Source organism: Rhinolophus hipposideros (assembly GCF_964194185.1).
Source record: "Rhinolophus hipposideros genome assembly, chromosome: 8".
Lineage (NCBI taxonomy): Eukaryota > Metazoa > Chordata > Mammalia > Chiroptera > Rhinolophidae > Rhinolophus > Rhinolophus hipposideros.
The window spans coordinates 87610558-87623067 of NC_138054.1; the positions used below are offsets into that span (position 1 = coordinate 87610558).

Consider the following 12510-nt stretch of genomic DNA (forward strand, 5'->3'; position numbering starts at 1 on the left):
TCCTACCTCTGTCATTTCCTCTCCTCACACCATCTTTGCCCTGTTACATCAGGACAGCCAGGAGCCCTGGGAAGGTCAGCCAGTGGCTAAGCCCCTGGCATCTACTGGTCTAGTGGCTCCTTTCACACAGAACCAGGGGCTCCCAGAAGTGGAAGGAATCTAAAGAAATAGCTGATTCCACTATAACAACAACCAAAATAATAGTAGCAAAGACTCGTTTAATACTTTACTGTGTACCAATCACTAGTCTAGGTATTATATACACATTAATTAATTTAATCCATGCAACATCCCTATGAGAAAATACTACCATCACTGCATTTTACAGGTTTATAAAACAAGCCACAGAGAGGTTGTGTAACTTGCCCAAGGTCACACAGTTAGTAAGTAGCTAAATTGGCATTTGAACCCAGGTAACCTGGCCCTGAAGTCCATGACACAATGCTACCTCTTCATGGAGCCCTAGGCCAGGCCGAGAAAGGGCAAGGGGCACTCTAGGCTTGGCCCTCATCCCCTATAGAGCAGTTCCACTTTTATGGTTTACACCCTGGGCTTCTGCAAGCAATGTCACTGGAGGCAAAGGGGAAGGAGGAAGGACTGAGTTAACAAAAAGATTAAGTTCACAGTTTCCATTGCACAGGCCCAACAACTTCATCATTTTGTGGATGAAAAAAACTGGGGTCCCAGAGGGGAAGTGACTTACCCTAGGTCACAAAGCACAGCATGGATGGGGGTTGGGGAGTAAGTAGGGCAGAATCCAGGAATCCTGACCCCTAAGAGCTCCCAGAGCTTCCTGCCTACCCAGAGGGCACTGGCGGGGTCTGGAGCTGCACCGGCCTGGTTCTGCCACCTTGATGATCCCTGCCTGGAGACAAGCTTACAGACAGGCTCTCATCAGCCCCCCAGGAACAGCCCCAGGCAGAGTGTGGGAGGGGCAGCTCAGCCTGTCGGTTCCTTTCATCACCATCACCACCACTGACATGAGGTGGTAAATTCCTTATCTCCCCACTTGAGGGTCCATGAGGGCAGAGACCCTGACTGTGTCCTTTGCTGCCATATCCTTGCCCAGCCCCTCAGTGTCTCCCACACAGCAGGAGTTCAATAAATAAATGAGTGAATCGATGAATGGATAAATGGGGGTGTCAAGACCAATCCAAGGGTTCAGGCCCTGGAGAGGCTGCTCCCTGTGCAGTCTGACCCGTGGGATCCGGGACTCCCCAGCCCCACTGCTGCCTCTTACCCTCTTCTCTGGGTCCAAGAAGATCTTGGTGTAAAAGAGTTGGTCGCTGTCACTGTCCTGACCCTCCCACTCAGCCACCAGTTTGCTGAGGTTGGGGGCATAACCGATGAAGCCTGGGGGTTACATGGGGACACAGAGACAGACACTTAGCTTCCAGCCTCTAAGCTAGAGCCTCTTTCCTCTCATCTACCTCCTGCTCATTGACCCGCAAGCTCTGCCTCCTCTCAGAAGTTCTCCTAGATTGACAGGAGGTGATATCTATAGTCCGCCAGTTAATGACACTTGGTGATGAGTTCCCACTAAGCCCAGAAAGAAATTGCACCCGCTCAGGTACTAGGCACCACATAGGTGGTGAATGAATGGATTAGACCAGGAGTCCCTGGGGAGCAGAGCTGGTGGGGCACAGGCTTGGAGCCCCTTTTCTACAGTTAACTGGGAAACTTGGCCTAGAGAAGGGCAGAGGCTGAGACCAGGTCAAAGCACATGGGGGCTCAGAGGGAAAAACCCACATGGGTCCCTGGCTATGGGGCAGACTGGTGAGAGAAGAAGAGAAATGGGAGAAGGTGGGCACCCAGAGAGGGACCCGCCAGGGACTGTGCTAAGTCTCTGCTGGGGGCAGATCCCCCTTCCGCGGCTGGACAGAGAAATCCAATATAAAGTATGGATTTTATTCTGTTTGCAATGGGAAGCCCTTGAGTGATGTGTGTAGATTTGCACCTGGATGCTGGGTGGAGAATGGGCTGGAATGGGGGGAGGGGGGAGGCTGGTAGAGCAGTTTGGAGACGACTGCAGATGGCCAGCAGCCTAGGAGAAGGTGGCAGTGGGTGTGGGCACGAGAAGACAGATTCAAGAGATATTGCGAGGTAGGAGTGGTGTGACTCAAATGGACTGAAGTGGGAGAGAGCAAGGGAGGGGTCGGGGTGACTCCCAGGCTTCTCCCTGTGCAGGTGGGTGCCTGTTAATGAACGAGACTGCAGGAGGAGCAGAATGAACGGTTAAAGAAACCAGTTCTAGTCAGGACATTCCGTTTGGGACCTGAGAGACATCCATGTGGACCTCAAGCAAGCACGGACACTGAGGAAGGCAGTGGGTGGAGCCCTCTGGAGCCCACCCAGCCCCGCCACACGTTCCTCACCTCCAGAGCCCAGGAACCTCTTGCCATCTGATACCACCGGGTACTTGGCCTCCAGCCTGCGGTCCGGGTAGATGAGCTCCTCGGCTGAGAAGACCACCTGGCTCCTGGCCTGCCGGAACTTCTTCAGGAGCTCTCGGGGTCCCGATGCAAACAGCACGTCGTAGCTGCAGCCAGAGCCAGGAAAAGATGGGGCAGAGGTGAGCTGGAGCGCAGTGAGGGCCCAGGCAGGAGACCTGGATCAAGGCTCTCCACAAATCCCCTTCCAACCATAGTCTAGGGAATGGATCCGTCCCGTTGTCCCTGGCCCTGCCCACCATGCTTCAATGACCCCATCCCCAGGGAGAATGATGGTCCCTATGACCCATGTCCTTCTCACAGTCAGAGCATGGCTGGTCCTACCTAGGCAGGCCCCCTCACCCATCTTTCACCAAGAATGGGAATGGGTTATACCAAAGGGTCTTTCCTGGGGTCCACAGACCCCCTAAAACTATAGGCAACCTTAGCCAGAATGATCACCCCTTATCCCCAATGTCCTAAGAGGGCCTCACTTTAGAATATTCTTCTATTTCCCTGCTGAAGGGCCCCACCCAGGAAGCCCCTAGCCACCCACCTGTCTGTGAAGAGAACGACCAGGTTCTCCTTGTCTGCATGCTTCTTCAGAGCTTTCTTCAGCAGCCGAACTTTCAGCCCTCCACCTGCTGATGTTGCCTTCTCCCCAATCCAGTCCTCCCCCAGGCCCAGCACCTGCAGGGAAAGGCCCCTTAAAGGTGGTCATGTGATCATGACTAGCCAATCAGAGTGCTCTCCCATAGCCATGAGTATGAGCATGTGAGCCAAGCACAGCCTATCTGAGTCTTCCCCGGGACTGTTCTATTACAACTAAGGAAAGGCTGTCTTTTCTGCTGAGGTTGAGAAGCTGGGGCATGTGAGTGTGTGGCTGGTGGTCATCTTGCCACGATAAAGAGCACGTCTGCCAATGAAAACAAACAGGGCCCCGAGATGAGAAGACAAAGCTTTTACCATGCTTGAACCACCGGATCCATTTATATCTGAAGCAACCCCTTACTGTAACCCTCATTCATGTGAGCTAATAAACTTTCTTTCTGGCTTAATGCCACTAGACTGCAAGCTGTGTAGGTAGTGACATGGTCTGTCTTGTCCATCATCCCCAGTGCCTACCACTGTGCCTGACACAAGTAGGCACTCAGCACACTCAGCTCAATGGAGGAATGTTTCCCCGCAGGGCTCAGCCGTGGGCCACATGCAGAGGACACCAAGTCCAGGACACTGATGGACTGGGTATTAGCCCGTGTGTCTTTAGAACAGGATTTGTACAGGTAAGGTCTCTAGACTGTGGCCATCCCAAAAATCACCCGGGGGAAATTGTGGAAATTCTGGTTCGCAGGCCTGCCCTCTAACCTAGCCACCGGCACCGCCAGGTGAGTCCTATGCACATGAACGTTGGAGCCGCACCACATACCTGTCCAGTCTCACTTTCCCACACTCTACATCTCCAGCCCCTCCTGGACTTTGCTTATGTTCTTTCCCTTCTTGCTTTTCCTAACTCGTCTTCATGTATCAGGCTTCCTGAAGCTTTCTGTGTGGCCTCGTCAGTTGGAGAAAGGTAGACTCTCCCTGAACTCTCCCTCCACCCCGCAGCTGTCTCTGCCCCACCAGGGGAGTCCCTTACCTGGATCTTGTAGTTGAAGAACTGGGCTGAGCGCTTGAAGCGTCGGAACCCCTCAGTCTCTTTTGTGGCCACCGTGAGGACTAAAAGATTGTCTAGGGACAAAGAAGGGTGTGGTGAAAGGGAATGGAGGATGAGGACAGGTGACAGGGACAAGCGGATTGCTGTTCCCACTCCCATTCTTGTCAAATCCTGCAGGATGTGTCTTCATGTCCGTTACAGACAAGAGCCCAGGGCCCAGGTAGGAAAAGACGTGTCTAAGATCTCTCAGCTGGTTACTGACAGAGCTGGGATGTAACCTGGGTCTCCCAATTCTCCTCCAGGGCTCCATCCACCTGGTAACTGACCAATATGACAGGAAGAGTCCAGACCAGAGGTGTCAGCACCTTGCATTGTGGGACTGGGTCTCTCTGGCTTTAAGGAGCCAGATACAGAGGCAGAGGGAAGGATTCACTCTGAATATTGAACACCAAGAGGACCTCTCTGGCCAATGTCAGACATTAGCCCAGGGATGGCCACCACTCTCCATCCCTACACCCAGGGCAGACATTGCTAATCAATCCCAACAGGCTTTCTTGCTGAGTCTCACTCATCCTTGGATTCTCCCAAAACCGTGAGAACCAATGAGAGTTGACTCGGAGTGGAAACCAACTTAAAATCCTGGTCTTTGGCCAGAGCAAGTGTACCACCTTTTTAACAAGGGTCCTCTCCTGGGCTCTGTAGTGTGGCTTTACCTCTGTAATAGAACCTGTAGGAAACAACTCCCCAGACAGCATCTCTGGGAGCCCTGCAAAGCCCCTCCCAGACCACACTTTGAGGCTGCGTTCTCTGAGAAGTGAAGGCTGTGTAGCTGGCCTGCCTGGTCAGAATCCTAATTCAGCTCCTTACCAACTGTGTGACCTTGGGCAAATCCCAGACCTTTCTGAGCTTCAGTTTCTCCTTTATAAAATAGGGATAATAACAGTACGTACTTCCCAGGGCTGCTGGACTAATTCCATGAGATCGGGCTTATAAAATCCTTACTGGGATGCTGGTACACACTACAAGCTATAGTGAAAAGCAAATGCCTTGCTGTGGCATTCAAGGCCCTTGCTGATCAGCCCAATGATGTGTTCATTCCCTCTACCGAGTAGGCCCTCCTCCAGCTAAGAGTCTCACCTTGCTGGGCTCCTCCTTCCTGCCAGGGCGCCCTCTTCCTGCCCTTTCTCTAATCTTCCTCCAGGTCGCAAGGCCAGTAACAGTAACGCCTCATCCCTGCCACCACCTCTATGAAGCTTTCTCAGATTTCTACTGACCTCTCTCCTGCCCTCAGAGGCAGGACCTCACTTTGCAGCACTCATCACTGTTCCACTGAATGAGTCTTCCTTCCCTGGGATCCAGGACTTTACACTTTTCGAGATGAACAGAACCCCCCCCCCCAAATGGGTGGCCAGGCCAGCAAAAGCAGATAAGGCACCCCCACTCCCACCCCAGGAAGTCAGGAGAAGCCTGAGCTAAAAGAACAAAGAGGTCCAGCCTGGCAGAGCTGGCTGCGCAGTGGGCAGGCAGCTGGCCCCAGAGCAGGGGTCTGGCGCCAGGTGGCAGAGCAGGGATTGGCAGGAATCTGCTGGGAGTGGTTCCAGGGACCTGGGGAAGAAGGCAGTGGATTCACTAGGCAGGTGTGGAGAGAGGAGACTTCACCACCTGCCCCTGGGGGCCAGGAAAGAGTGGAAGGGCTCCCCCTAACTCCTGCCAGGATGGTTCAGTCCCCGATATGCTGGTGAGGAGAGCAAGAACTGCCCACTCTGAGGCCCTCTTGTTGTCCACAGGAGCTATTGGGAACAGAGAGAGTGTCACCTTTCATGGAAGGAAAAAGCCAGCGTGTGTGTCTGTGAGATTCTAGATTCTCCATTGGATCAGGAGCTCCTGAAGTCAGGCAGCAGGGTAGGGAAGGGGAGAAGGGGTGGTGTGTTTTGAGGCTCCTTTTTCAGGTTTCTGCTTCCAAATAACAATGACGATGACAGCTATCCTTCATGGAACACATTCTGCACATTGGAGCCTGTTCTAAGCACTTTATACATACCAACCCCCCTTTACACTTAGAAACCCAAGGCTCACACATGGTGAGTAACTTGCCCAAGGGAGCTAGGAAGTGGCAGTACCAGGATTTGGACACAAGTGCCTGAATGAAACGAGAGCCCTCTCTCTTAACTTCCATAAGCACTGGCCATAAGCACTTCCATAAGTCTGTCTCTCCATCTGTCTGTCTAAGGAGACTGTCTAGCTAAGGTGGAGGGGAGGGTCCCAGGCCATGCCAGACCATCCCCATATGCCCACCTTCCTCCTGCCTGGACTGTCTTTTCTCTGTTTCCCTGGTTGCTGCCACGTGCCTGCAATGGGGCCTTAACAAATCCCGTATTCCTTGGGCCACAAAGCACCCGCCTCCCTGGCCGAGAACCCCAGGAGATCACTACAGTCCAGAGGGTCCCAAACCTGCCTACAAGTCAGCATTACAAGGGAAGTTGTGAAATTCAGACTCGTGGGTCCCAAGACCCCAGGTCTGAGGTGGGCCCAGGAGTCGGGATTTTTCCTACATTTCCCAGGGGATTTCTGATATCAGCCACATTTGGAAACCTAGTTCAACCCATCCCCTTGTTCTCTGACTCTAAGCTCCAATGCAGAGGACTGGGAGGTGATTCACAGAAAAAGAACCCAAGGCAGACCCCTCCCGAAGGGACCCCAGCATCACCTCTCAACACCCCGATGGAACTGCTTCCGTGAACCTAATCAGCACCATATTCCTTTGCCCTGCCTACAAAACTCACTCCTTCCCCTGAAGAGGCCCCAGGCTACCTCCTCCAGGAAGCCCTCCTTAATCTCATCCCCTTATGTGTTCAGTCAGCCTGTGCAGTGTCAGGGTGCCTAGCAGTTGATGTACCAGTATAAACCTGCTCCTTCTCCCTTTTCCAGACCAGGCCCATCACATCTTTATTTCCTTGGTCTCCGTCTCTGTCACCATTGTTGGGACTGAGTGTGACTTAGGCCTGGTGTACACTGCCTGGCCTTAAGCAGCACTGTGGGAAGGAGATGCTACTAAGCGCTACCACGGGTTAAGCTCTTACTTAGATGCCACGCACTGCATGAAGTGTGTCACATTTATTATCACATTTAACTATCAGCACCCTTTACAGTAGGTGGTACTTCTATCCCACTTCTACCGGTGAGGAAACTGAGGCACAGAGAGGCTAAATAACCTGCCTGAGGCCACAAAGTCTCGAAGAGGGAAGGGAATATACTGGAATTCCAAATGCCCATGCTCTTCACCTCATCACTTCCCAGTCCCACATTCCCAATGCTGAGACTTTCACCTGAAGACTGAATCCAGCATTTCCAGTCGCCTTCTTTCAGACTCCCAGTGTGGGCGCACAGCCCCAATCACGGGGTGAGGTCTTTTTCCAACTCACTGGGGCCTGGCCAGAGCTCTAGGCAACCCACAGGGCGTCAACACGGAAGATTTGTCTGAGTACCAGGGCCCTAGCCACCTGCTTTCTGTCTGGTCCAGCTGCCGCCTGGGGCTGAGGCCAGGGCCCGCCCGCGTGAGGCCTGACACCCAGGGCTCTCAGCCCTCCTGACCTGCTGCCCAAAGTCCAACCGTGGTTTCTCCAGATGGACAACCCGTCATCCAGGCTCAGCAGAGATAAACAAAACAGCAGAGTAGCAGAGTAGAAATAGCTGGGCAAGTAGCTTAGCCTGTCTGTGCCTGTTTCCCTACCTACAAAATGGGGGTAATAACAATCATGTACCTTCCTCCAGAGACTGTGAGGATTAAATGAGCTGATGTCTGTCACGTGCTCAGCACAGCACCTAGCCATGGCCGCCGCATGTCTTCTTAGGGAACGTCCCCTAAGAGAGGGAGCTGTGTGTGAGCAGGTGCTGCCCTGGGGATCACAGATGGAGATGAGCCCTTTCTCAGAGCAAAAATGACGAGGAGAGGCTGAGCCAGAGGGTTTGGGGGAGTGCAGATTCCTCTCTGGGGTCCTAAGAGAAGGCTGAGGACCCAGGCCGGGTTCACTATGCTCCAGCTGATGTCCCCTCTGTCCCAAGTAGTGCCAGCCTAGGCAAGGGACTGGATGGTCAGTGTGTGGCCTTGGCTCTCAAGGCATTGTCATGACACACCCAATCTGCTCTTTGGGGAGGTGGGACTGAATGAAGCTCCTCCCCCAGCCTCCATGCTCACCCTGAGCTTGACCGGAAGCCATAAACCGTCAGGCAGAATGGCAGGAGATGGGGACCTCCAGTGCCCAGGAGCCAAGCTTGCCTCTCCGGATCTGGCCGCCCACTCATTTCTGCAGCCTCAGGCCTCCTCAGACTCTCGCCTCCTGACTCATACAATTTTGCCAGCCTGCCTGACTCCGGGGACATTTCCATTCCCTGCTGTGGAACGGCATCACCTGGAGCCCCCACCCAAGCCCAGCTGACACCCCTGGAGCCTCAGATTTCAGCAGCTTCAGGCTCCGGCGGGTCCTTCCAGCACCATGCCAAGGCCAATAGGAAAAGGCATGAGCCCAGGGAAAGGGGATCAGCTAGAAGTCTCTACAAAAGGGAGAAAGGACAATGTGGCGTCTGGACTCTCATGCCCTCTCAGCTCTACGGAAATTTGCTTGATAGGATGCTGCTTTGCTGAAGGCTGTTTTTTGTCCCCACATTGGTCTTACTTAGGGCTCCCCCAGGACAGGGCAATGTCTCTTCCCTCAGGCACAGGTTTCTCTGGGAGCAAAGGGTTGTTTTTCCCCCATCAGACTAGGCGTCCACCGGGGTGAGGAGCTCTGTGTCCCCCCGCTCCTCAGATTGGGAGCCCTCTGTCCGTCTTTCTATGTGCCACATTCATAGGTGTTCAGATGAAGGGTGGATGAGCTGCAGAGAGCATCTCCACCCACCACACCCCCAAGTTTCCGTAGCAAATCCCCCGCCCCACCTCAGGCCTCACTATGCCCCCAAGGAACACACAGTATTGTCCCTATGCCTGCCTCAATGGAACACATTCCTCAGCACCTGGTGCTGGACTGGGAGTCCTGGCCCAGCCAGAGGAAGGAAGGAGCTGGCCTCTCTGGGGACTGCTAGGGTGTTCCCTCCCTGACATCAGTCAGTGGGCAGCTTGGGCAAGGACTGCAGGAAAAACTACCATCTCACTCTGTCCTCCTGGCCAGCAGGCTGAGGGTCCCACCTTAGCTGGGTCTGGAGGAGTTGGGCAGGATCCTCCAGGCAGTGTCTCCAGGCAACAGCCCCGCCCTCCCATCCAGAGGAGGGGTTTGCAGGAATGAGCAGTAGGTCTGAATCCCAGTCAATGACTCTACCTTCAATCAGCTGTGGCAACCTGTGACCAAGTGTTTAACCTTTCAGGGCCTCAGTCTTCCCATCTGCAAAATAGGGCTAATGATCCCTTACTTATCCAAAGGGTCTGAATGGAGCAAGGGAAGCAGAGCTTCAGCTTGAGAGTGGCTTGACATTAACTCCATACCTGGGGACCTGCTGTCTCTTCTCCATCAATGAATGCTTACAATCTACGAGGTGCCTTTCCTGGATTATCTCACCGACACCCTGGATCCTGCACCCTCTGTGAGGGCTGCCTTATGTCTACTCCACCTCCTCCCATCACCTACTGGGCATCAGGGCACCTGAAGCCTTGTCACTGATTTGGTCCCTCCCTGACACACTTTTCTGGGCTTCTTTGTGCAGGGCTAGAGTTTCTCTTATGGGGATGGTCTGGGTGAAGGGAGTTCACATAAACAGAAGCAGAGCCCAGGGGAAGAGGCCCAGGGGAAATGAAGACTATTATAGGGTTCCTGGCTGCCGGCCAGTGAGTGGACCCAGGCCCTTTGCAATCAGTCCAGCCCTGTGCTCAGCACCTCCCTCACTGGGTTTTTTGAGTTATTTTACTGCCCTGCTAGGATACTGCAGGAAAGCTGGCAGCGCTGGGCCAGAAAACTACTTTATGGGCCAGGCATTGAGCTAAACTCTCACCAACAGGCCTCATTCCACAGAATCCTTGAAAGAGCTCTAGGAGTAAAGTACTAGTACGTATGGCTTCTGTTTTGCAGAGTAGGACAACAAGCCTCATGGAGATCAAGCACCACCAGCTGTACCACCAGGAGATGTGTGACCTTAGGCAAAGCCTGGTACAAAAGAATACTCAAGAAATGTAGGTTCCCATTCCTTCCTTTGGTCCAAGAGTCTGCTAAACCACCACCTGCCCCCTCCAGTTCCCAGAATCTCCAAGAGATGGGGCCAGGGAACAGAGTATCATGGAAGGAGTGGATAGTTTAGCTCAGCTTCCCTGAGATTGCCCACAGTCTATGCCCTCATGGGGTTCTCAGATGCTCAGCGGGCAGCCCTGGACATGCCCCAGGGAAGGCTGGGAACGAGAGTAGCACCCATTCACTCAAGACAGTGGGGTCCACTTTGAAATCCCTTCTGCCTTGGGGACGTAGAAGGAACACTAGACCCAGAGTCCAACAGACCTTGGAGCAACCACTCCAGGACTGGAAAACTCTGGGCAGTCACAGTAGCTGTCTGGGCCTCAGTTTCCTCGTGGGCAAACTGGAGAGAGTAAGGCTCACCTGGCAGGGGCACAGCAGACCACAGAGGACATGGCTGAAAGTGCCAACAGCTCTGCAATGTGATACACTCCTTCCACACCATCCGGCAACCTCCCACCCATCCCAGGGGGTTTCAAGGCCTAGTGGCCCAAGCAGGGCTCTGGAATCAGACACACCTGGGTGTGAATCCTGGTTTCCAGGCCCACAAACTGTGTGACCTTGGACAAGTGAATCAACTCTGAAGCCTCCATTTGCCCAGCTGAAAAATGGGGATAACAGAGGGCTGCACATCCAAGGGTTGCCATCTGGCTTAACTGATGCCTGGCCCATAGTAAGTACTCCATAAATAGCAGTAATTATTATGAATTCTATTATTATGTGTCCCTCTGGGGGCTGAATGGTACTTCCGCCGTTCCTTCCCTCCCAGAAGCACAAATGTGGGAACCACAGCCCCAAGAGGGGAAGTGATTAATCCAAGACATCAGTGAGTCCGTGGACAAGTAGCCCAGAACCCAGATCCCCTTGCAAGCCCAGGCCTGCCCCGACCCCGGATTCCCATGGCCCGCGCCCTCACCCTCAGGCTTGGCGTCGCCCTTCGCTTCGGCCAGGAGCAGCCAGCCCAACGGGGCGAGGAGCAGCAGGGGCCGCATAGCCAGGGTCTGGAGACGTTCGGCCGGCTCAGCGGCGCTCACAGGCCGGAAACTTGGCGACGGGGCCAGCGGTCCCCCTGCCACGCACTGGACCCGCCCTGGGGGCGGTGTCACACCGCCCCTCTCCCCCTCCCGGGCGCCCTCCGCAGGGGGAAGGATTTTCCTGTCGACGTGCCCAAACAGAGGCCTCTCCAGATTGGAGCAGCTCCCTCGGGCCTGTCCGGCTGCTCCCGGGTCCTTCCGCCGGCCCGTCCTCCTGTCTCCCTTCTCAAAGGGGCTTCACGACGACCAGGAAGGGGGGGGGGGCGGGCGGGGAGACAACAATTTCTATAGCCCAGAGTTCGCGCCAAGCCTTGAGAGATAGTATCAATAACCATGAGCCTCAGTTTCCTCGCCTGAAAAGTGAGGATTATAGTAGCATCTATTCATTGGGTCTTGCAGGGGTTAATGGCATTGTTACCTGCAGCGCACGTAGAACTACCCCTTGACCAGCCCTCAGTAAAACTCAGCTCTTAGAATTTCGTTAGTCCTTCCCCAAACCCATGGGCGTGAGAGTCTCAGCCCTGAGCAGTGAGGGGTAGGAATGTGTTCAGAGGCATTCACACCACGGTCAAGACCCTCCTGGCTGCTGGAAATGCAGAAACTGCAGCACCCTTCCCCCCCCCAAAAAAAAAAAAGGGAATCACTTAATCTGCCTATATGTCCCCAGGAGGCAAAGGGAACATCTGAGCCAAGGAAGGTCTTGCACCTGACGTCTCATTGATGAATGAATGAATGAATGAATGAATGAATGATAAATAAATAAATAAACAAATAAATAGTTTAGGGTCTCTTCACAGACTGGGTCTTCTCAAAGCCCAACAATCAACTCAAGGATCTCTAGAACAAGGGCGCCTGGAGCAGATGTCAGCTAGTAAGGGCATTCATCTTTTGGGGGAAAAAACCAAACCCTCCCTTCTTCTGAAGAAACCCTCAGATAGAGATCCAGGGGCTTCTTTCCAGAGGATTAGGCTCCAGAAGAATGGGTGGTGAGTGCAACCCTGGTGGTTAGGGGCTGCCCCCCCTGCCAGTGGAACAAAGGGTCAAAGGAGAAGGAATGTCATGAGCAACATAAAGCAAGCCATGGGTAGCCACTGAGAAAAGAACTCAACAGTATCTAAGACTGCTCCAGCAAGGCAAATCCACTCCCAAGATAGTGTTTAGTGGAAGAAGCCATATACACA

At 53.7% G+C, this 12510-nt stretch overlaps 1 protein-coding gene across 2 annotated transcripts in view; it reads right to left on the minus strand.

The window, feature by feature from the left end:
- Positions 1–11423, minus strand: part of PLOD1 (procollagen-lysine,2-oxoglutarate 5-dioxygenase 1) — a 28483-nt gene extending 17060 nt beyond the window's left edge. The window contains exons 1-5 of one of the 2 annotated variants that reach the window (XM_081057801.1): positions 11212–11423; positions 4066–4157; positions 2986–3119; positions 2376–2539; positions 1241–1353 (exon numbers count right to left, since the gene is read on the minus strand). In XM_081057801.1, coding sequence (XP_080913927.1) covers positions 1241–1353; positions 2376–2539; positions 2986–3119; positions 4066–4157; positions 11212–11287 — 579 coding nt within the window. In that variant the 5' untranslated portion in view covers positions 11288–11423. The remainder of the gene's footprint in view (positions 1–1240; positions 1354–2375; positions 2540–2985; positions 3120–4065; positions 4158–11211) is intronic. The other variant, XM_081057800.1, reaches the window with a different exon arrangement.
- Between the last annotated feature and the right edge of the window lie 1087 nt (positions 11424–12510).